Genomic DNA, 22,558 nt, shown 5'->3' with positions numbered 1-22,558 from the left:
GGGTAGATTATCCCATGTGTATGGCCATGTTTGTAACTTACTGTAAGAAATTAGTTGGTTTGAATTCATCCACATAAATTCTTGTAGAGGGTTCTCCAGAGGGTAACACACTGCAGCTTTTCAATAAGACTGTTTGCACAAATCCCCTTTTCTTCCTACTCTTCTTGCTGGAATTTGCCTGGAGAATTAAGAGCTGCAAAATATTTAAAAATCAATAGAATTTACATGAAAAAATTAGCACTAAAATGCATTGACAGGGATAACAGTGCTTTTGCATGAAAATCAGTTGGGTATGCATATTTGATTTATTCATTCAATAAGTTTGAGAACATGTTTGTAAGGTCTGGGATCCTTTTGCATAATTTGTGCTGGTTTATTATGGGAGTTGTCACTGTTATGAGGAAAATTAAATGGCTTATTTGGAGGCTTGGGATTCAGTGTGATAAAAAGCAGCTACACAGTGTTTTGTAAGTAGTGGCCATAATTAATACAATAATCTAAGCTTAACTGTTTCTCTGAATTAAAGCTGACAACTACCTTTTCAGCAAGAGCACAGATGGAGGAAGTAGATTTTACTGACTTGAAGTTTTTCCATTTTCAGAGTAGTAGTTCTGCAGGAGTTGTGAAATTTTTAAAACGTGAAATGTTTATATTTTAGGGTGTTGATTTGGTCTGCATAATGATTCTATGAAATGATCCTTTTTTATATTCCTTGCTATCACAGCAGAGCACTGGACTTCCCAATGAAAGGAAGCACTGTTGGGGGAAATCTTGGCTCAAGAAAGAGAACAGCAGAATGAGGATTGTTTTTGTATAAGGTGCACTATTTGTTCTGTTCAAAGTGAGTTTCTAGCCTGAAAGAAAGTAGCATCTTAGGATTTGATGTTAAGTGCTTCTTCAGGAATTTATAATGCAATATTTGTAAGTTTTGAGTTAACTCCCCCTCACACCTTCCCTACGTGATGGGTAAAAGTGTCAAATTGTCTATTAAGTATAAAAATCTAAAGTTAGAACCAAATTTTGATGAGTATAAAATTACAAAAGTGTTATGTAAACTGAACTGATCTTGTGGCATTAGTCATGTTAGTTTGGTAAAGGCATTGTTTAAAAAATATAAATAAAAATTTAAGAGTCAAAAGTCATGTGGCTATTGGCATATTTACATTAACATTTTATTTTGGATCAAGAATATGACTTTGAAGCAAGTCTAATGATCCTGCCTGTTTGCTGTGGTTTGCTTTACACTGCAGAATGGTTTTGGAATATGTAAACCAATTTCCTTTTGGATAAAAGCATGCTCCAGGCATGCACATAATGCTCTCCTACTGCTAATACGTCTACAAAACCAGACTATGCTTAACCTGAAGTAGCCTCCCTCTCTCCCTTTCTCCCAAAACATGTGTAGTGTGAATATCATACCTTCAGCACCAACAGTTTTGCTTTACAGACTGATTTTATTCTGCTATGCTGCTTGCTAAGGTAGACCTACATGGTGCTCGTAGTGAGCTGCCAAAGACATTAATTGATAAAACCAGAATCTTGTGTTGTGAGGCAGAAGTCTCTTTCAGGAAACAGGGAATGCTCCTTAGTCTGACTGACCCGTGCCACCTTAGTTTCTGTCTAATCAATCATTTACTTCATTCCTAGTGGAGAGATTATTCCTTTTGAGTATGTTTGGGAAGTGAATGGTAGCTCTTGAAAAAAGCCCTGAAGCAGAGTATCAGTTTTGGATTTAACACTTGGAGACAGGTGCTTACTTGGCAGAAAATGGTGTAGATTTGGCGCTGATCCCCCGAACTCCTTTGTTTTAGTTTGAAAACCTCAAGTTGCCTCGGTAATCTTGCTCTGGTAATCTGTAGCAATAACCTTATCTAATGTCACTGTAGTTTTGTTATATTTGCTGGTTTAATGAAATGCTTTCTTTAGGGTTTATTATGATGGGCTCACAGTAAATATAACTTACGTGGAATTATTAGAATCTCAATTTTTATGTTAATTCTTGTGCAGCTGAAGAAGTTTCAACTGCCATACAAAGAGCTGCCTCAGCCTGTTGCTCTCCTGTCTTATCAGTCAGTTTGGGAATTGTGAAAAAAAGCCTTGTTCCTTCCTACATACTCTGACATTTAAGTAGGCAGTGACTGTTCATTTAAAATTAATCTGATGGGTAGAAATTTTCTCAGTAAGTTATGGTACCGGAAACCAATTTTTTTTTTCTTTTTAGGTTTTTTATTTGTTTGGGTTTTGGTTTTGGTTTTTTTGTTTTGTTTTTTTTAGGTTTTTTTGTTGTTGTTGGGGTTTTTTTGTTTGGGTTTTTTTGTTGGTTTGGTTTGGTTTTGGGGGTTTTTTGTTTGTTTTGTTTGGGGGTTTTTGTGGTTTTTTTGTTTGGTTGGTTTGTTTGTGGTTTTTTGTTTGTTTTTGCTGTCATGGTATATTTAAATATATATCATGATATATCTGTAGACTGATGTGAGAGCAGCAACATGAGCAGGAAGAAATTTTCAGTGAGATCATTCAGAGCTTTTTCTCTCAGAAGCTGTTGGAATTCCACCTATATGATCAAGAACGTGTGTACTGCAGTGTCTTTTCAATAGATCTTGGTTAGTATCTTGGGTATTTAGATATATTTCTATCAGTACAGAAGTTTTCTGGAAACCTATAACCAACTTCCAGCTTTCAGCTCTGCACCTGTACTACCTGTCTCTTTCCTACTTTTTCCTCTGTACTAAACCTGATTCTTTGTTGATGTTTGATGGATCACTGTAAAGGAAGGGAATGACTCCTCTTCAGGCAAACAGTAAAACACAAATACCAAAAAACAAAACTGAAACATCAATTGTTTATTGGAAGCCCCTTTCTACAGCCAAAGCTCTGACTTTGAAGTCATGTGCCCCCCATTGTGTATTACCATTTGCATCATGTCAGAAAGTCTAGGAATAGCAGTGATCTTTCCCAAAGGCTCTCGTTTGAAGCATTGAAAGTTTTTTCCTTGCCTCAGAAAATTCAATAGCCAAGAACCTCACAGTATGCAGAAAAACTCCTAGTGATATGATTCTAACACTGAAAGGAAGCAAAGTGGCATATATTGTTTTATTGGCAGGGAAAAGGTTGTCTTTAAAAATATATATGCCTTTTGCATATGCTTTGTGACAGACATACAGCCTGAAGACTGGCACGTGGCAAGGGGAAAGCAATAAAAAATGCATAATGATATTATAAATATTTATAAAATAGCTAGATGAGTATAATATGACAGGGAGAAGCCAAGAAGGCTTTTAGAATAGCAAATCTGTGCTCTAAAATATATTGGAATTGTTCTGAGTGAGTTACAATGTGGTAAAAAGTCATTGCATAGGCAGTGCATAGGCTATCAGGGATATTCACAACACTTTGATAGAAGTCCTTTTCAAAGCAACCATGAGAAGTTTCATCAAAGAAGTTCAGCTTAATAGTTTTAGAAAGAAGGGAAAGAAAAAAGTTTTCAGAAAGGATGAGATTATTCACTGATGTTGCTAGTAGAAACTTGTAGGCATTGTTGATTGATTGATTGATTGATTGATTTGTAACTTAGGACAGGTTTCCAGCAGGATTAAAAGTGATCCAGCTTTATTCAAAGATCAAGAATTTTCCAAGTCTGCTAAAAGACTTTTTTACTATATTTTTTCATATAACTGCCTGTTCACATAGTTGTGCACATGTTAATACATACTTTGTAAGTTATGCCAGTAAGACTGCTAGGTTTATAAGCATCAAATAGAAAAACAAGAGGGGAGAAGAATTTGGTTCCTTAAATGCATGTAAAAATTTCCTGTAGTCATCCTCCTTTCCTGTAGAAATCAGGCCTTAAGTGCATGGCTAATTCTTCTACAGGAGGACATTTGACTTTGGGACTTGAGTCCATTTATTCTCTGTGTTGATGTAAATATCAAGAATAAGCTGGAGGTTTTTAGGGAGGAATTTATTCTTTCCTGCTTTTGCTGCAGATGGTTGAATTTGCTCAAGAGCTGCAAAAGTACATAATGAAAAAGAAAATTATACTAAAAATGGAAGAAACTATGCAAGAGACAAACTTGTTCTGCCTTTAGCAAAAGGCTCACAAAAGTTTCTTCAATGGAGATACCTATATCTGGGGACAGGTTATTTTTGCTGCTGATTCCTTGCTTACAGAATCCTCTTTCCTGTTAGTCTAAACAGAGCACAATGTCATTAATGGTTGGGTCAGGGTGCTAATTATCTTTTGAAAAATAGATGGGCAGACAATCCAGGAGATAGATGCTTCCTAATTTGTTAAGGGCTTTTAAAGATAAATGGCCTTGAAGTAGATTTGTTTTCAAATGAATAGCCAGTAGAGTGCTCGGAGCAGTGGCACAGTGAGCTCTCATCAGTTTTTCTCAGAGTAATGGGTGTTGCATATTCTGTCTGTTGATGTGGTCCTTGCCATCAGATGTCCCAATTTATTAATAGTTTTTAGGGCAATGGTTGTTAATTATTGCAGCTCAATTTTATTACTGTTTTACATCTACTGAGGACTGAGCTTTGTGTGCAGCTTTATATTAACTCAGCAGGCACCATTAAAATACTGACATTTAGGCTCATTTTGGCAGCATTAATCATAGCATTTTATCATGCATTAATTGTATGAAATGACTGGTTTGAAATGACTGGAATGTTCACTTCTTTAAGAGCAGGTGAAACAATAATTTCCATTTCATCACTTTTTCAACCCATAACTGTACTTTTAAAAACCCAAAAACCAGACAATGCTGAACACATAACCCCACCCCCATCTCCTAATTGTGTGTGCTGGGGGCACCTGCTTGGCTTCTTTGCAATGACTGAACATGTAAGACCCAGCAGCTCTTACAGGCCTCACCGGAAGCTGTTGGAGTGTCATCTCTGAAAATCAGCCTCAGAAATCTCCGTGTGGACACCAACAGTCAGGCCTTGGCTTCAAAAATGTACCCTAATATATATAACAAGAGTACAATGATGTACAAATCCCAATGTGCAAAAAAAGCTGGAATCTATGGCTGTTTCCATATGCTGATAAGGCTTAAGGGTTTAAAACAGGCACAGAAATGCCTTTTGTGATTCACTAGCAAGAACAGGCTTACAGCACCCATGTCCGTTTGTATTACCATACCAGTAACAGAACCTGGGATATTTGCTGGCTATTTTCAATGGAGGGCATCACTAGATGATTATGTTTAACACAAAGAGTTGGCAGCCTTTCTCACTTAACAATCATTAGGAGATCTGCTGCTGAGGTCCCATTCTGTGAGGCAGCTGGAAATTGGCACTTAGTTTCAATGTATTGTTTTCTGCCTTTCTCTTAAAGTTCAAGGACAAGGCAAAACTGTTCAGACTACACAAAGAAAAAACTTTCTCACTCTCCTGTGTTTACTTGGTCCTTCCACCTCTCCATTTATTCCCTATGAAAGTTTATTCCCCTTTATATACATTAATTAAATGGAAGTGAGGCCCGTGTCAGCAAAGATGCAAGCAGAAGACATGAAGAAAAGTATTTGAGTGCACCAGGCAGAAGATAGCTGTGATAGTCATGTTGATTTTTTACTGGAGTAAAAATCATCTAGGTCTTTATTTATGTTTCCCTTGATACATGTGAAGGAGGACAATACTGTTGCTTCTGTTTTAGGAAACTGAGGCATCGAATGGGTCAGTGGGGAGGGAAACCCTAAATCACTCAAAAGAAAAGGTGCAGAAGATGCAGAACAGTGGTATCCCAGTGTGCTAACCTTCACTTCATTCTCCTCACCATGCATTTAATTATTTTAAAGACTGCCCCTCCCAACTCCCATCCCTAGATGTTCCTTCAACTTCAGGAATTTGGGCAGCTGTATTTTTCTTGATAACATCATATGGCTTAAGCCACAGGCTTCTGCTGTAGCCTTCTGCCTCCTGTTATACTGGATCTTCTCAAAAGACTTTCTAGTGATAGAGGTTTTCTTTTTTCAGTTACAGTGGTTTCACATGACCAAATAATATTCATTAACTTGATTGCCTAAGGTTATCAAGCTCCAGGGGAAACTTGTATTCCTATATGATTGGCAAGATAATTAGGAAGTGAAATAATGCAAATCCCACCACAGGCAGCCATCAAAAGATTTACGTATTTACTCTTTAAATTCAAAGTGTATCGTATTATATGTAATTTTTTTTCTTTTAAGGCTTTTCTATCTGTAGGTTTATTATCGACCTTCACAGTGCACGTTTTGCAGGGGCGGGAGGCTTTATGAGGTCAATCAAGTTGGGCTGGTAAATCCACTGAGATTTTTGGTCTGCAGTATCACCTAGATAACATAGGTTAAAGTACACTTTTGCTTTTATTAGCTTGTGTTTTTAAGCTCCTGGGTCATGGCCTTTCATTCTTCATTTGTAATGTATCTACCACAGTTAGAGTTTCTAATGATATGAAAGCACAGGCGCAGAAGCCGTTGATGGCAGCAAGAGTTCTGCATCCTCCAGGAGGGTGGAATATTGGATGTAGGTTAGAGACATCTTTATATGGAGTCTCCTCCAGCCTTCCCCATTAACAGAGACCAGGGTGAAGCTCATATCAGTAATTGCTGCATTCAGGCAGCAGCAGCGAGTGGGAGATTAAATGAGAGAGCTGTTGAGGATGGCCTTCAGTAAATAAAAGTCACTTATAAATTGAACATTTAGTAAAACCCTACCAAGTAAATGGTATCTTATGAGGTTCTGACAGCTTCTCAATCTGACAGTGGTAAAACCTAAGAAGCAAGGAAATTAGTGGAGTTACTCTGATGTGGTTGGACTAAAATTAATCTGGCAAAAAGAAGATTTAAAAAAAGGACAAAAAATCAGTATTCTTGCTAATGAGAACCAACATTTATCTTACAGGGAACCTGAAGTTTTGCCTTCTGATTCTGAACCAGCCTTTCAACAAAGGTCATTTTCATTGTCTGTGGAGCAGAGGTAATAATAACTTACATACATCTTCATTTGCTTATTTTCTTAGCTGTTACCCAGCTAATGTACTTCATGTCTCTTGAATTGCAGTGTGGCAATTTCTTCTTTACTGGAGCAACCTTCTGGTGAGGGTGTGAATTAGCAGAGTATGTTCCTTGTTGCTGAATGCAGCAAATGAGCTGATTATGCAAATTCTGCATCCCTGCATTGCATATGTCAGTGGCAACTTTGTGGACTGATCTGTGTAAGACTGTAGCTTTTCAGAGGCTTCTTAGGAATGATCATTGTTTTGCTGACAAAGTGTAGCAGGTCAACGGTGCATTTAAGAGTCTGGAAGTGAGCATTTCCTTAAAGGTCATCAGTGAAATGTGTTATATTTAATCAAAATAAAATGAATCGTGTAGATATTAAGTTGTGAAAGCAGTGGGGAATTTGCATGCTTGTCAGAAATATGCAAATCATATTTCACTACCCCTTTGTTAAATATGCACAGTGCTAATCATCATCTCTGGTATGATAGCTTCAGATTTACTGACATTTTGTGGAGATATGTAAATCCTTACAAGCTTGGAGCTATTAATTTCTCCGTGCAGGAATGTAGTCCTTCAGAAGCTTTCTGAAAAGCCACAGGAACTGTCTCTAACTTGTTCCCAGGATGGGAACCTTGCAAAGAGATTCCTCCTAACTGGAGCAGATAGAGCTGTTTGGTTGCACCATAGGCGTAAGGACTGGCAGGGGGTAGCTGTACAGTTTAAATGAATTGGAATAAGGGATGAAGTGAGCTGAATGTATTTATAACTCTTAATTCCAGTAAACCCAAATTAGGTACCTATATAGCCAGAGGAGTGATAAAAAAAGGGAGTTGTGCAAGATGCTTCAAAGCATCTGAACAAGTGCTGTACCCCAAACAGACTCACTTTCATTTGCATAATCAGCAAGAAAGTGAGAAGTGCTCAGTGGAAGGGCTGTCCAGTTATTTTATAGATGTGATTCTACATATTTTTTCATTTAAAAAGATATACTGAAACACCTGCTCTGTATTAAATAGAGAAGAAACCAAGGTGAAGTATTTGATCTTATTTCTTTGTCCCACCTTTACTGTTTGGGGACTGGGGTTAAAAAAAGAGTCAGTAAACCAGACATTCACAGCTTCTGAATGGCAGTATTTAGTGTCTTGTAGTACCTTGCATGTATTTCTTTTTTGCTGTATTTTGTTGATCAGACTTTTTTTTTTGTCTGCCCTTTGGAGTTTTAAGTCTTTCTCTTTTGAGCAAACCTTGGGGCATAGAGTGCTTCTTCCTGTAACACTAATGAGCCTTTAACTGTAGTGCTTCTGTGAAGGGTTAAAATAAGGAGCTGAATAAAATCAAGTTGGCCAAAGACTGTCTTGTTTGAAACTACCTTAATGGGTTCCTGTTCTTTGAGCATAACTGTGTTGAAAGTGATCACTCGTGCTGTAAATAAGTTTTCCAAAGAATGTGTGGGAGAAGCAGAAGTCCTAATTAAGCTACTAAGACTTTTGCTGGTAGATTATTTTAAGAAATAGGTGGATATTTTCTATCTAAGTAAAATGAAAGATGGAGCTGGTTACATGGTAAGCATGAAATGCTTTTCTTCAAAGCATCTCAGCTTCCGCAAACCTTAGTGAGTCCCGGACAAGGTTTTGGTAATGCCTGGCTTACAGTGCCAGTGGACTACTTTAGATGTCAGCAGTTTTCTGGATCCTGCTTCTGAAGGAGCGTTAGCACAGGGACTGTTGCAGGACTAGGAGAACCTGGGGGTTTGTTATGTGAACTGAAAGAAGTTCTGAAAGAATCATCCTTAGGAAGAGTGCTCAGTGACCAGCTGTATATGCTTGAGATATCATAAAGGAGAGATGAGAAGGAAATAATGAAGCTGTTAATCCACAGAATACTGCCAGCTACACAAACTGGGGGTGAAAAGGAGAGAAAATGCAAAGGAAAAAGAAGATAAAATATCGTCCCACTTCTCTGAGTTACAGGAATCTTGGGTGTTATACTGAGTACAAAATGCTGAGATGTGTTTTTTTCAAGTAGGTTGTGCCCTATCAAAATAACTTCTTTCATTAGCCCTGTCAGTTTAGTGTCAAGTAAAAATGATGTGATGTGATATGTCTTAAGTTTAAAAAAAAAAATAAAAATCATCAATAAGTGGCTATTCTAGGCTAAAATCATCCCAGGTGTAACTCCTCTCGACCTCAAGAAAACGTGGTTGCACCTAATTAACCTTTGTCTTATTACACACGTGTATGAAATCTATTTTTACTGACATACTTTCAAAAGAACTATTTCAGTCTGTACCAGTTTGCATGAACTTCCCTGTGCTTTGTGAAGGACACTGAAATCAGATTCATCACTTCAGGAGACATCTTTTACCATTCTTGCCATACAAGCTGGATACGTGGCAATAGTGAAGCAGTACAAGCTAAGGACTATATGATTTTAGTCTATTATGTATCATTACTGTAGTAAATCAATCTAGAATATATTCACTTGTTTGGTGTTTGATACAGTCATGTGATTAGTGCTGTCCTAAAAGCAGGATGGATGTAATGCTGGAGAAGGGATAGTTTGCAAAAGCAGGATGACGACTAATATGGCAGAAAATACTGGTTGTTCCCTGGAGGATTTATTGGGTTTCGTATAGTGAAAAGGGGACAAACCAAATAGAAGGAGAATTTAAAGAGAAAAGGTCAGTAAAGGGGAATAGGTAATGTGGAAAATATATGGAAGGGTCAGGGCCCTGCTTTTCTCAGAGCTGCACATCTTTCCGTCTGTGAGTTTTCTGTAAGGAAGGCTGGATCCAGTGGGCCTTACCTTAACAACACTGTCACACATGCTAAATTCCTGCTTATGCAAAGTTTCTAGCTCCTGGTTTGAATCCTGTTTAATAATAAAAAAAAAATGGTTGTGAAAAAATCCAGTTTGAATTAGTCTCTCTGGCTACTTTTCCAGTGATTTCAAATGTAAATATCTCTTTCACGGAATTGACTGTGAGTTGAAAGTCTGAAGCTGTCTTTATGTTAAGTTTGAAAAGTACAGAAGCCCAGGTTTTAGTGGCTGAAAACAGAATGGGCTTTCTGGGGTGCAAAAGAAAGTTCTGAGACTTTGATTTTGCTCTTTAAAATCTCTTTAATCAGAAATGCAATGACTTACTTATTCCAAGAATTTCAGCTATGTCTCGTGATTGCAAGTGCTCTGGTTTTTTGATGTCTCCCCAGGGAAGAGGGAGAATTATTGCTGAGAAATCACCTCAGTGAAATTGTCTTAAGTTCAGCATCTGAAAATTGGGGTTTTTTTCTGAAAACATTACCCCTACAAGCTACTCAAACAATCCAGAATTGTCTTCATGTCCCTGCTTTACAATAGGATGTTACATGGCTGTACATTGCAGAGTACTTTCCACTCTTAACTGTTGACAGTGACAGCTTTAAAGAACAAGGAGTTATGCTCTGGAAAATAAGATTATCATTTTAAAAGTCAGAGTGAAATGGCAACATTCTACAGCAATCTGTAAAGCTGTGCTTTACAGTAGGAAAATGAGTCCGTGGGTATTTTTTAGTTCTCACAGTGGTTGTGATGCACTGGCCATTGTGCCTCCTTCAAAAGGACTGTGATTTCTTTCCACAAATAAACTCTTTCTGTGAAAGCTTTTAATCAAACAAAACATGTTGAACGACTTTAAATACTAGCCATTCATACTACCAAATGTACTTTGCTGATGTATTAAAATAAGCTACCAACATCCCTTTGGAATGGGCTGACTGAATCCTGACTTGTGGGAGGTGGGTTTAATGTTGGACAAGCAGATGGGAAGGAGACATCTATGCAACCAGGCTGCAAAAATGTCTGTCCTTCAGGTGCATGTCTGTTAATAGTCTCTTCCATGGACCATTCTTTTCAGTGAAGGAACTTGGGGTCTAGCTCTGTCTTCTCACGCTGGTCTATAGACAACATGACCAGCCACTTCATATGCATAATATATAGGTATTTTGTGACACCTTGTAGATCACGACAACGGAGGAGCTCCAGAAAGAGGAATGTTGCTCATCTTGGAGAGTTCAGCTCTGTATTTTGTGGGGGGTCTATATACTGAGATAGTAGAAATCATTCTTCTACAGCAGCAGTGTAGTAAGTCAAATCCAAACTCTGTTAAATTGTCTTCATGTAAATGGTATTTTCTTAGACTATTTCTATTGTGATCGCTTATCCATAAACTGAGTTTTTCGCAATTTTCCATCTCTATCAATACCCATATTGCAACAATCAAAGCAGCTGTTGCATTCTGAATCTTATCTTGATGATCATCAGGCAACTTTCCTGTCAAGGCCAGCCTACTCTTTGGTGAAAATGCTGATAATGAATGGTTGGTTAGCACCTAGAGGTGACTGTGCATTGCAAAAAATCTCCTCTTAGTAAATAATCAAGTCAGGAAAGGTGCTGATTTGTGTCACCAATTTCCGAGTCATCTGTCTTTGAATGCCACATGCTCCCATACATTTTATGTTCCACATGGTTTTGTCTGCAATGTAATTGGTGATTGATATTTTGAATGTCTTCAGTTGAGGTCCAAGAGCTATGTGTAAAGGGGAATAAGATACAAGTGGCAATATAAAGTTCAGGTATCAGTTCAGATGTACAGAGGGGAAGGTAACAGATTAGTTGGAACAGTTTTACTGTCTCAGAGCAGAAAAAAAGATAATGTAGTTTAATAAGAGGAGGGGAAATAAACTGACTTTCCCTGGTGCTATTTTTTTCTTCTCTGTGATTGATACCTTTTCCTCATTGTCTTTAGGGGTTGAACTCACCTACACTTTCAGAATTATTAGTACACGCAGCCATTCACTTGCCCTTTTACTTGTCATCAATGAACTTGCCTTGTTGGCATATGGCGAGCTTTTTTTCTCACCTTTTATTTTCATTTCTAGCTGAACTTACTTGTAATATATCTCAAATTTGTACTGGACCCAGAATTGGCAGTTGGCATAAAACTTGAGGGAATTCAGAGCAGCTACTATTAATAAATAGGAAAATGTTCATAAAAATGGTGATTGGGATGTCACATGGACTTGTATGCTTTATTGCACTTTCCAGCAGGCATCTTAGACTAGCAGTAACTCTTACTGCTGGCCTCAGCTAAACTATTCTTTTCTCTCCTCCAAACAGAGGGACTCTGTTCTACTAAAACGTCAATATCAAGTTCGTTTTTCCATATTTGAATCAAAACAGGAGTATAATTTCTAGTTTGTATTTAATAACTTAAATTTGATGTTCTGTGCCACTTAATTTAGATTTAAACAAGATTTTGTTATGGTGATATGCCTGTTGTTAGATTGCATGCAGTGAGTTAGGTCCTACAACTACAGGAGTCTCAGAGGAGTAATTTCAAATGTTCTTGAGGGTAGGGAATCTATGATATACTTTAGGAACAAGAAAATATGCCCCTCTCTAGGGCTGGCTAGTCCCATGCTTTAGGCTTGGAAATGAAACACAGAATCATTTGGAAAAGACCTCCAAGATCATCAAGACCAACCTTTGATTGATCACCACCTGGCACATGGCACTACATGCCACATCCAGTCGTTTCTTGAACATCTCATAGGGCTGTGACTTTATCACTTCCGTGGGCAGCCCATTCCAATATTTAACAACCCTTTCTGTGAAGAAATTCCTTCTGATGTCCAGCCTGAACCTTCCCTGGAGCAGCTCGAGGCTACATCCTCTCATCCCGTCACTTGTTATCTGGGAGAAGAGGCTGACCCCCACCTGGCTACAACCTGCTTTCAGGCAATTGTAGAGAGTGATAAGGTCTCCCCTGAGCCTCCTTTTCTCCAGGCTACAACCCCAGCTCCCTCAGCTGCTCCTCATAGGAATTGTGTTCCAGACCCTTCATCAGCCTTGTAGCCCTTCTCTGGACATGTTCCAGCACCTCAATGTCTTTCTTGAAATGAGACAAGACAGAACTGGACACAGGACTCAAGGAACAAAGTAGGATCTGGATCATAGGACATGCAGTAATTTGCACTAGCAGGGATTTTGGGATGAGAGTTTTTGTAGACTACGCTTTGCCTATGACTTGGTGTATAAGCTTGATTTCTACCAGATTTTCAGTGGTGAACTGGAAGCTTAAACTTATCTTTAGAAAACCACGCTTAAAACGCCAGAAATATGATAAAATTATTCTATTTGTGACATATATATTGTTAGTGCCTTTCTGGTTTGGAATTTGGACTCTTGAGAGACATAGCCTAGGTGTGTGGACAATTTAAAAGGTAGGTCTCGCTGATTTTTGTGAATTTTTAGATAGTTATTGGCAAAGCTGAGGACAGAGCTGATCTTCTAGGCCTTTTGCAGAGTTCAAGTTCTCTCACTGTAGTAGATGCTGTGACAGAATGAGGTCTCTTGATAAAATTTGAGACATAGTAAGCTAGATATGTTTTGTTGTTGATTTTAGTTCTCTGCAAATCCAGCAGCAGGAAATTCTGAGATCTGAGAGGATTTTTTGTTTGTTTTATGGAATTGAGATTTTGTTTGAAAAGTGAAAAAATAAAAAAAAAGAGTAATTAAGATTCCCTTCTGTGATGCTCTGAAAAACTAAACCTTGATGAGCTGAAGTACAGAGTAACAGAACAATAGAGAATTACTTTGAAGTACTAGTGAGAAGCATAACAGATGATTACAGCACAAGGAAAAAATGGGAGGTTATTACAGAGCTTTTTCTATGAAGCCAGGATGCAAATACCATTAGGGGAGTTCTATTGTCACAAGATTTGCTGTATAGAAGTCTTTGATAGCATCATGCTATATATCTGGTTACCATGATGTTTCCCAGAGGACTGTTGAAAGAAGGCGCTTTGGAAAATATTGTCAGGAGAGTGCTTTGGAGCACCCCAAGCAGAAAGAGAAGCATAAGGCAATAGAAAAACAAGATGATTCATGGCTCATTTTGTTAGTGATTGAAGAAGAGCAGTGGTCCTGGGAATGAAGTCAAGAAGGAGAGGTGAATGCATGAGGTTAGCATAACTAAGACCTGTGACAGAAAAGAACAGGTTCTTAATTCATAAAAGGAACTCTTGGATTTTCACTGCCTGCAGCTACACAGTGAAAAGCATTTAAAAGGTTTGTAGGTTACGGGGTGGGTTCGGTCGGGACGGAGACGGCCGGACGTAGACGGATGGAGACGGATGGAGAGATCTCTATAAGCAGGTCTTGGGACACAGTCGGTTTATTGTAAAGGGCGTGGGTATTGGGGCACTGCTCAGAGCTGCTAGACTCAACTCTGAGCAGGCCCAAGAGAGCAAGAGAGTGAACGGGTGAGAGAGAGAGGGTGTAAGAGCAAGAGTGGAAGTGGAAGAGAGGAAAGGAGTGAATAGAAGAGAGAATGGAAGTGAGAATGAATAGAAGTGTCTGAAGTCCTGGTTACAATACAATAAATCATCTTCTGTACTGAATATTCTAATTGTCACTAACCAATCTAATACAAGATACAAATCCTATAGCATTTACATACAGCCTATAAGAGTTCTTATATTACCATAGAGTGTTACATCTTAACTTCTAAAAACTACTCTTTGGACCCCTTCTGCTGAGCTAGTAGGGTCTGCTCTGACCCTTGGACCTGCCTGCAAGCAGAGGGTATTGTTCAATCAAGAGGGGATTATCTTCAGTGGCCATACCATTGTTTTCTAGTTGTTCAGTAACTAAGACTTGGTATTTCAAAAGTGGCTTTCATTTCGATGTTGCCTGTAGTTTTCATATTCCCAAAATCTTTTGTCAGGCAATCATATTTCCAAGGTTTTCCTGTTTCATCTTCCCCAACATCTCCCCCTTTTCGATGGACAATTAAGATATTAGACATAGTCCTACTCGTCATTTTTTGCACACACTGAAGTATACAAGGTACTGCTACTAAAACTATAATTATTACTACTAGAATAATCAAGCCTATTTTACAGAGTTCCCTTAGCCAAGGTGCAAAGCTCCAACCATCAAACAAACTGTCTAGCCAGGACGAGTTATCTGTTGTAATTTGGTTAGCTAGGTCCCTTAGGTTTTGTAACTGTTTGTGAATGGAAACAGAATGATCGGATAAGTTCATACAGCATAATCCTTCAAAATCTTCACAGCCATGTCCATGTGCTAATAAAAGATAATCAATGGCAGCTCTATTTTGTAAAGTGGCATGTCTGACTGCCTCTTCATCGGTTAACAAATCACTGATCATAGTAGAGGTGGCATTTACCTCCTTGCTGAGCCAACATCCCAACTTGTTTAACTGTTTTAGTGCAATTGAGGAACTTAACTGAGGAAGAAAAATGCTCGCAACAATTGATTTTTCAGAGTTCCAAGGATGAAAGTCACTATCACAGTCGCTCTCATATTGATGTCCCCAGGAAGATCTAATCTTTCTGTTTTTCTTTTTGATTACTTCTTTGACACTGGGAGCAATAATTGTAAGCTGTCCCAGAGCACAAGGGCCACCATCTATTTTTGAAGGTATACCTTGCCAGGCTCTGTCTCCACAGATGAGCCAAATTCCTCTAGGGAATCGAATAGGAGGTTTGTTGAAACGATCTGCATGAGGTTCATCATATATAAGAAGCTTAGCTTGGTTGCACCAAGAAGTTACATTGCTATAAGCTGGGTGATATGGGGTAACATTTAAATGAGGACCGTTTTCTCCTAGAAAGTGAAAGAAATAGCAGGTATCCATAGTTAATGAGCCTAGGATTTCTAGCTCTTGAAGGTCAGATTTATCAATTTTAGAATTATCAATATAAGTTTGGTGTTTATGGCTGGTAGTTGGAGAAATGTGATCATCATATGGCCAATATTTATCAAAAGTAACATTATCAAAACCTTCTGGTAGAGGTATTCCAACTAAACAGGTTGAAAAAGGTTTGTCAGGGCTTGTGTCAGATAGACAGATGGTATCGGAGCCTGCAGATTTGGCTAGAGCAACCCAGACATTTGTCTTTGGTTGATTTACGGGTAAAGCTTCACTATAAAAACTAAAACATAAGAATAAAAGCAACATGCACGCGCGCAAATGAGAAAACTCCATTATTTTCTTGAGCTGTTTTTGGCAGATCGCTTTCTTCTGGTGATTCTGCGCACTTCAGGTTTGGGTGCTTGCTTCCTGGCTTCCACTTGCAGGGTCACTGGCTGGTGTGGAGGCGTCGGCAGGTTTTGATGTGTGGTATGGCTTCACGTTTTTTGCTGGAACCCACTTGAGCTCTCCACCTGTGGAAACACATGCAAACCCCTTCCCCCATGTTATAAGATTGTATGGTCCTTCTATTTTTCCTGATTCCAGATTCTTGATTAAAACTAGGGGGTGCTCTTTCAGTTTTGCTTTTTTGTTGTTTAAGAAGTGTCTATAGATGGGGGGGTCAGGCTCTTCTGCAGAGCTATTCAAAAAATTATAAACATACAAAGCCTTATTCAACCTCCTTTGAGGTGTATCCTGGGCTTCTCCCCCTTTCTGTTGATTTAAAATGCGTTTTAAAGTTCGATGTGTTCCTTTTAGGGTACTTTTTGGCAGTTGTTTAAAATACGGTGAGCAAATACCACTGTATCTTACAGCACTTTTTAGTTCTTTAATTTCGAGAGTGTGGATAGCAGCCCACGTTTTAGGACTGGCAGGCTGTTGGCTAGCTATCACAGGCTTAGTTAATAGACTAAGACTTTCATCTTTATAGATTTGAGGTCTTATTTCATGGCAATCTGTTAATTTAGAATAATCTGAGCACTTTGGAGGATTTTTTGATTCAGAAGGTAGCGCTGACAAACTTTCAGAACTCATTTTCTCTTTCTGGGTTGCAAGATTCCCGTCGCTCGCTGGTGGGACTTTGGGGCTTATTGCAAACAAATCTGGCTGCTTTTCAGAGTTTACTCGTGTTAGATTTAAAGCATCAGCTCCGGCAGGGGGGCTCTCCGTCTCCCCTGCCACTGGAGTTGCATCACTGCTCTGCGTTCCCCCCCTGTTCGCGGCTTCTGAGGCGGGGCTGAGCTGCGCGGAGGGATACGGCTGGGCGGCGGAGGGATACGGCTGTACGGTGTCGGGGGACCCCGGCAGGGGCGGCTGCGGCGCGGGGATGGGACCCGGCAGGGGCAGCGATGATGACACAGCAGAGCTCGGGAGTGGCGCAGCCGATCTCGGTGGCGGCGGGCGAGGAGGATGCGCGGCTGGATGCGCGGCTGGTCCCAGGAGTTGCAGCAATCGCGCATGCGTATGTTGCAGCGATTGCGCATGCGCATGTTGCATCATCAGGTCCGCGCGGCAGGATGTAATGGCCGCAGCCCGCGTGGCGGATGGTTCAGGCGGAGCGGGAGATGGCAGGACTGCAGAACCAGGGGCTGGGGCTGTGGTCGCGGCGTGCTGCTGCTGGAAGCTTGTAGGCTGGGCTGGGGTGGGTGGTGGCGGAGCGGCGGTGCCGGGAGGCGGAGCTGGAGCAGGGGCAGGCACGGGGGAGACTGCAGACCTCCGTGCAGGCAGCGCGGCACCGGGACCAAGTGGCTCGTGGAGCTGGGGCGCTCCCAGCGCAAGCGGTGGTGTGCCGGGATCGGGGAACGGCACAGAAACGGCAGCCGGGGCGGAAGTAGACACAGGCGGCTGTGCTGCCACGGGGCTGGGCGACCGCTCGGGGCGTGCCGTGTGCGCTTGAACGGCAGGGTGGGGAGGTAGGGTTCCTGCGGTAAGGTGCACAGAGGGTGCCGGAGACAGCAGCGCGGCCGTGGCCCGCGCTCTGGGCACCAGTGTTTCGGGAGCGGCAGGGGACTGTGAAGACGCAGCAGCAGCGGACGCGGATGGAACAATGGCTATCATCGGCACTGTGTGGGGGGGGGGGACCTGGGGGGCTGGAAGAAGGGTCGCCGCTTGGCTTTGGGGGGGGCCGGCTATGATGGCAGCCATGGCCATAACCGGCGCGGCTGGGGGAGGGGTAACACCCGTAGGTAGCAGGGGGGTAGGCGCTGGCCCCGCCGGGGTACCGCCGGGGGGCGGGGCCATCATGATGTCAGCAGCGGGGGGTGGGGTAGCAGTGACGGCAGCAGGGGGGGGTGGAGCCGCGATGACGGAACCGGGGGAGGGGCACGGGGGGGCAGGGGCAAGGGGCGGGGCCGCGGAGACGCTGGCACTGAGGGCGGGGGCCGCGGGGGATGGGGCAGCAGGGGCCGCGGGGGATGGGAGAGCAGAGACGCGCGGGATGGCGGGGGCGGGGATGGCGGGAGGGGCCGTAGGGTTCGGTGGGGTGGCTGGGGCCGGGGTAAGGGGTGCGGGGGCCGCGAGCGCGGGGGGCGGGGTGGCGCGAGTCAGGCGGACCGCGGGTACCGGAGCCACGGGGTCCGGCGGAGGGGCGGGGGCCATGCTCCGCTGCGGGCTCGCGGCGGCAAGGGGCGGACTAGCAGCCGGAGCCGGGCCTGGCGGGGTGACTGCTGCCAGCGGCGCCACCGCAGCAAACAGCTCTACCAGCGCTCTGCAAGCTGGGAGCAGCTGCGCGGCGGCCATATCCCGGTAGGAGATATTATTAAAGAGTTTAACTCCCACTGTGTCCCAAAAGTCTCTTGTAAAGACGGCTGAACGGTCAGCATTTGGGAAATTAAGTCGGGTCCATTCTAGAAGATTTTTTAGCTCATGTTTAGGCAACTGACTTGGACCAGAACTTATAAGTAAATGCTTAAGTTGCTTATAGAGATCTCTGTCATGGGCAGAGTGGGTTTGTCCCATTTTTTAGACCAGTATGATACTCACTTAGGTGATGTCGCAGGAGCAGCGTCCTTACTCAGATGTCTGTCGTGGGGGGATGGCCAGTCACTCCACTCAGCACTCAGGACGCCGCTTTTCGGTCCTTTCCCAGAGCTCCGGTTTCAGGCGTCGCTTGGCAACGGCTTTCCGTGCTCAGGACCTCACGGGTGGGTCCGCACTGAGCTCCAGCGCGGGCGGTGCTCAGCACTACTCGCCTGTGCTCGGGGCGTGCGGCAGATTTCCCTCCGCAGAGCTCCGGTCAGTACTGCTTAGCAGCGTGTCCGTGCTCGAGGGGTGATACGGCAGACCTCCTCTAAGAGCTCCAGGGGGCCGCTGCGCAGCAGTGGCGGCCCGTGCTCGAGGACTGCCAGGCAATTGCCTCCAAGAGCTCCAGGTAATCCCCGTGCTCGAAGGCTGCCTCAGCAGAATTACAGAGCTCCAGCTATTACGATGCGCAGCATCGGTATGCCGTGCTCACGACACGTTCTAGGTGGCTATAACTGGTCTTTTAGTTACCGTCCATGGAGAAAAGTCCTACAGATGGAGAAAGCTGAACCGGGCGTTCAATCACGTTGTGCGCCAGGCTGCAGGTGCTGGGTGTGGGTTCGGCAATCACGGTGGGCGCCAGACTGTAGGTTACTGGGCGGGTTCGGTCGGGACGGAGACGGCCGGACGTAGACGGATGGAGACGGATGGAGAGATCTCTATAAGCAGGTCTTGGGACACAGTCGGTTTATTGTAAAGGGCGTGGGTATTGGGGCACTGCTCAGAGCTGCTAGACTCAGCTCTGAGCAGGCCCAAGAGAGCAAGAGAGTGAACGGGTGAGAGAGAGAGGGTGTAAGAGCAAGAGTGGAAGTGGAAGAGAGGAAAGGAGTGAATAGAAGAGAGAATGGAAGTGAGAATGAATAGAAGTGTCTGAAGTCCTGGTTACAATACAATAAATCATCTTCTGTACTGAATATTCTAATTGTCACTAACCAATCTAATACAAGATACAAATCCTATAGCATTTACATACAGCCTATAAGAGTTCTTATATTACCATAGAGTGTTACATCTTAACTTCTAAAAACTACTCTTTGGACCCCTTCTGCTGAGCTAGTAGGGTCTGCTCTGACCCTTGGACCTGCCTGCAAGCAGAGGGTATTGTTCAATCAAGAGGGGATTATCTTCAGTGGCCATACCATTGTTTTCCAGTTGTTCAGTAACTAAGACTTGGTATTTCAAAAGTGCCTTTCATTTCGATGTCGCCTGTAGTTTTCATATTCCCAAAATCTTTTGTCAGGCAATCATATTTCCAAGGTTTTCCTGTTTCATCTTCCCCAACAAAGGTTGTTTCTCTGGGAGTTACTACAGGTCAAAAGTATTATTTTCATAGCTAGAGCTCAGCATGAATCCATTCCTAAGGTGAAGTGTAAGGTCTTGTAAAATATGGATGTTATCTAGTGTTGCTGGTGTCAGGGTCTTCTCACTGGCTGTGATGGCCTTTGGATCGAACCCTTGTGTTGTAGTCTTCCTTTTTCTCTTACTCCAGGGTTGCCTTAGGCCAGACAAACCTTTTTTTAATAATAAGGGGGAAAAAAAAGAAAAAAACAAAAAAGAAAAAAGTCCCAAGAAACCCACAGTGGTACAAATGGCTCACCTTGGTCCAACGCTTATTTCCAATGCTTTTTAAAAGTGGATCTTGGCTTTTTAATTTGCTTGAGTCTTGTTATATTTCCAGATTTTGAATTTTAAAAGTTTTAATTACTTTATTACCGTGACTGCAATTATAAGTAACTCATCCAGTGAACAGTTTAACTCTTCTGTAATATGTTGAGATGATGCTAGTATTATTAGCTACTTGACTGATGGCATGTGTATCCTTCACTATGTTCAGTGCCTGAAGGGACATCAGTAATTTGAGAATATGGATGGTGGGTTGCTGGTTTTCTCATCTGAATGGTTTACACGCTGTCTTGTGCTCACCCATATTATCAAGTATTAAAATTGAACTGTAAATTCATGTAAGTCAGAAAATAGCTAACTTTTCTGCTCTACTCATCATCTCTTTTGTGCAGTAGGCTGTTTTGTTAGATTTCAGCAGTGTATAAATATGTTACTAAAAATAGTCTGTGTGTTTACATTTAGAAAACGGCATAGTAGGTTTTTTTTTTTTAATGTGTAATTGATTAGATGTTAGCCGAAAAATGTAGCACATAGAAGTGGAACAAGTATTGTGGTTATTAACACCTTTTTTTCTTGCAAGTTAACAATTCTTTATCTAATACTCTGAGGAGAAAATGGTGATGTATATCAGCCTGTCTTTGGTTTCATTGGCAGTGAATCACATCAGAACAGAAGCAAAACATTGTCATAGGTTTCTCATTGGGGAAAATTCCACTGACCTCAGAAATAATTGGGACAACCTATAATTTTTAGGGGTGTTTTATTATCATCTTCCGTTGTTGGAAGCTTTATGACTAACACAGCCTGATGTAGAAGCTATTGGTATCAATATTCCTTCAGTTACTTTGCATTAATTTGGTTCAGAGTTCCATAAAAGTCTTTCTTTAGAGAGGGCCTCCCTCTGTTTTCACTGAAATAAAGCTTAATGTTAAGTCGGATGTCCTGGATAAGGTGTAACCACAAGAATCGATGTTGGTTCAATGTAAGCTGCATTAGCACTGAAATAATTTGGTACTTTAGAGTATGAATATCATTCTGTTGGATTTTCTTTTGAAAAAACCCAGCTCCTTCAAACCCTTGCTGCTTATGTTACGAGTCCAAGATATGGCTCACTGGGAGTTCTGTTTCTGGCAGTGTAAGCCGTTAAGCAGGTAACTAAATTTTTCCTTGTCTGAACGTGCATTTGTCTTGCAAGCTTCTTGATGTTACCTACAACAAGCACTTCGCTTGAGGTCCTAGCTTCCAGTAGGCCATAGTTGTCCACAGTATTGGCTTGGTGTTTGTGGGGCGCAATAAGCTATGAGTAATTTACAGTCAGGTTAAACTGGATAGTCACAGAACAGAACACCTGAAATGTGTTTCTTTTGAGGGGGAAAAGAGAAAGAGGGACTGATTTGACACTGCAAGTCTTTGAAGAGGCCCCAAACATTTTGAAGTGCAAGAACTGGAAAGCCTCAGAATGCAGCTAGACTGCCCTATTTGGCAACATAAGTGTCCTATGGAAGAACACAAATTCGTAACATGCTGTCACAATTACTTAAAATTAATTTGGGGGATATGCTAATTCTGCACGTTACTAATAGACTTCAGATTTTTACAAGGAATTTTGAGTAAGTTATTTAGCCTGTGAAAATACATGGTTCAACAAAACAACACAGCTCATGTTTTAGTACAGGATTAAGGTGGGTCCATTGGATTTTGAATTCCTTTGAGGTACAAGGCAAAAGTGATGTAAGTGCAGTGTCCGGTCCAAATCATACCAGAAGTAAAATACTTTGATTATCTTTTGAATGCCTAAATTACCATCTTAAATGGACTCTGGTTTCCTAACCTTCTCTTTTACCCATCCAGGACTGGGAGAAAAGCTGAGCACTGAGCAGCTGAGACATGCAGTCATGCAGCACATCTTAACGGCTTGGCCTATGTTTCATCTTGATTTAAAAACACTGAAAACAAAGAATGTTTGAACAGTCCACTTACTGTCTTGACAGCTAATCCAAGATAAAGGGAATGAGAATTATACCTTCTATTCCTAGGAGGATAAATATTAGGTCCCTTATTCCTTGCATGGAGCATGACTATGAATAAACCTTTACAAAGCAGCAGTGCATTATACTTTCTCATTCTCTAAAACCTTCCAAACTTGAAGAATTTTAGCAGTCAGAAGAATTTTCTA

The 22,558-nt window shown here is 41.6% G+C and overlaps 1 protein-coding gene across 3 annotated transcripts in view; it reads left to right on the top strand.

Annotated features, from left to right (window-relative positions):
- The window catches only part of TPK1 (thiamin pyrophosphokinase 1), a 315,027-nt gene that overhangs the window by 53,129 nt on the left and 239,340 nt on the right, over positions 1-22,558 (top strand). For 2 of the 3 annotated variants that reach the window (XM_032104065.1, XM_032104075.1), the window contains exon 2: positions 6,880-6,954. The exons of the other annotated variant lie outside the window; for it this stretch is intronic. In XM_032104065.1, coding sequence (XP_031959956.1) covers positions 6,880-6,954 — 75 coding nt within the window. The remainder of the gene's footprint in view (positions 1-6,879; positions 6,955-22,558) is intronic. 3 annotated transcript variants of the gene reach the window in all.

The sequence above is a fragment of the Corvus moneduloides genome, chromosome 1 (genome assembly GCF_009650955.1).
Source record: "Corvus moneduloides isolate bCorMon1 chromosome 1, bCorMon1.pri, whole genome shotgun sequence".
NCBI lineage: Eukaryota > Metazoa > Chordata > Aves > Passeriformes > Corvidae > Corvus > Corvus moneduloides.
This window is presented reverse-complemented; position numbering and strand designations above follow the sequence as displayed.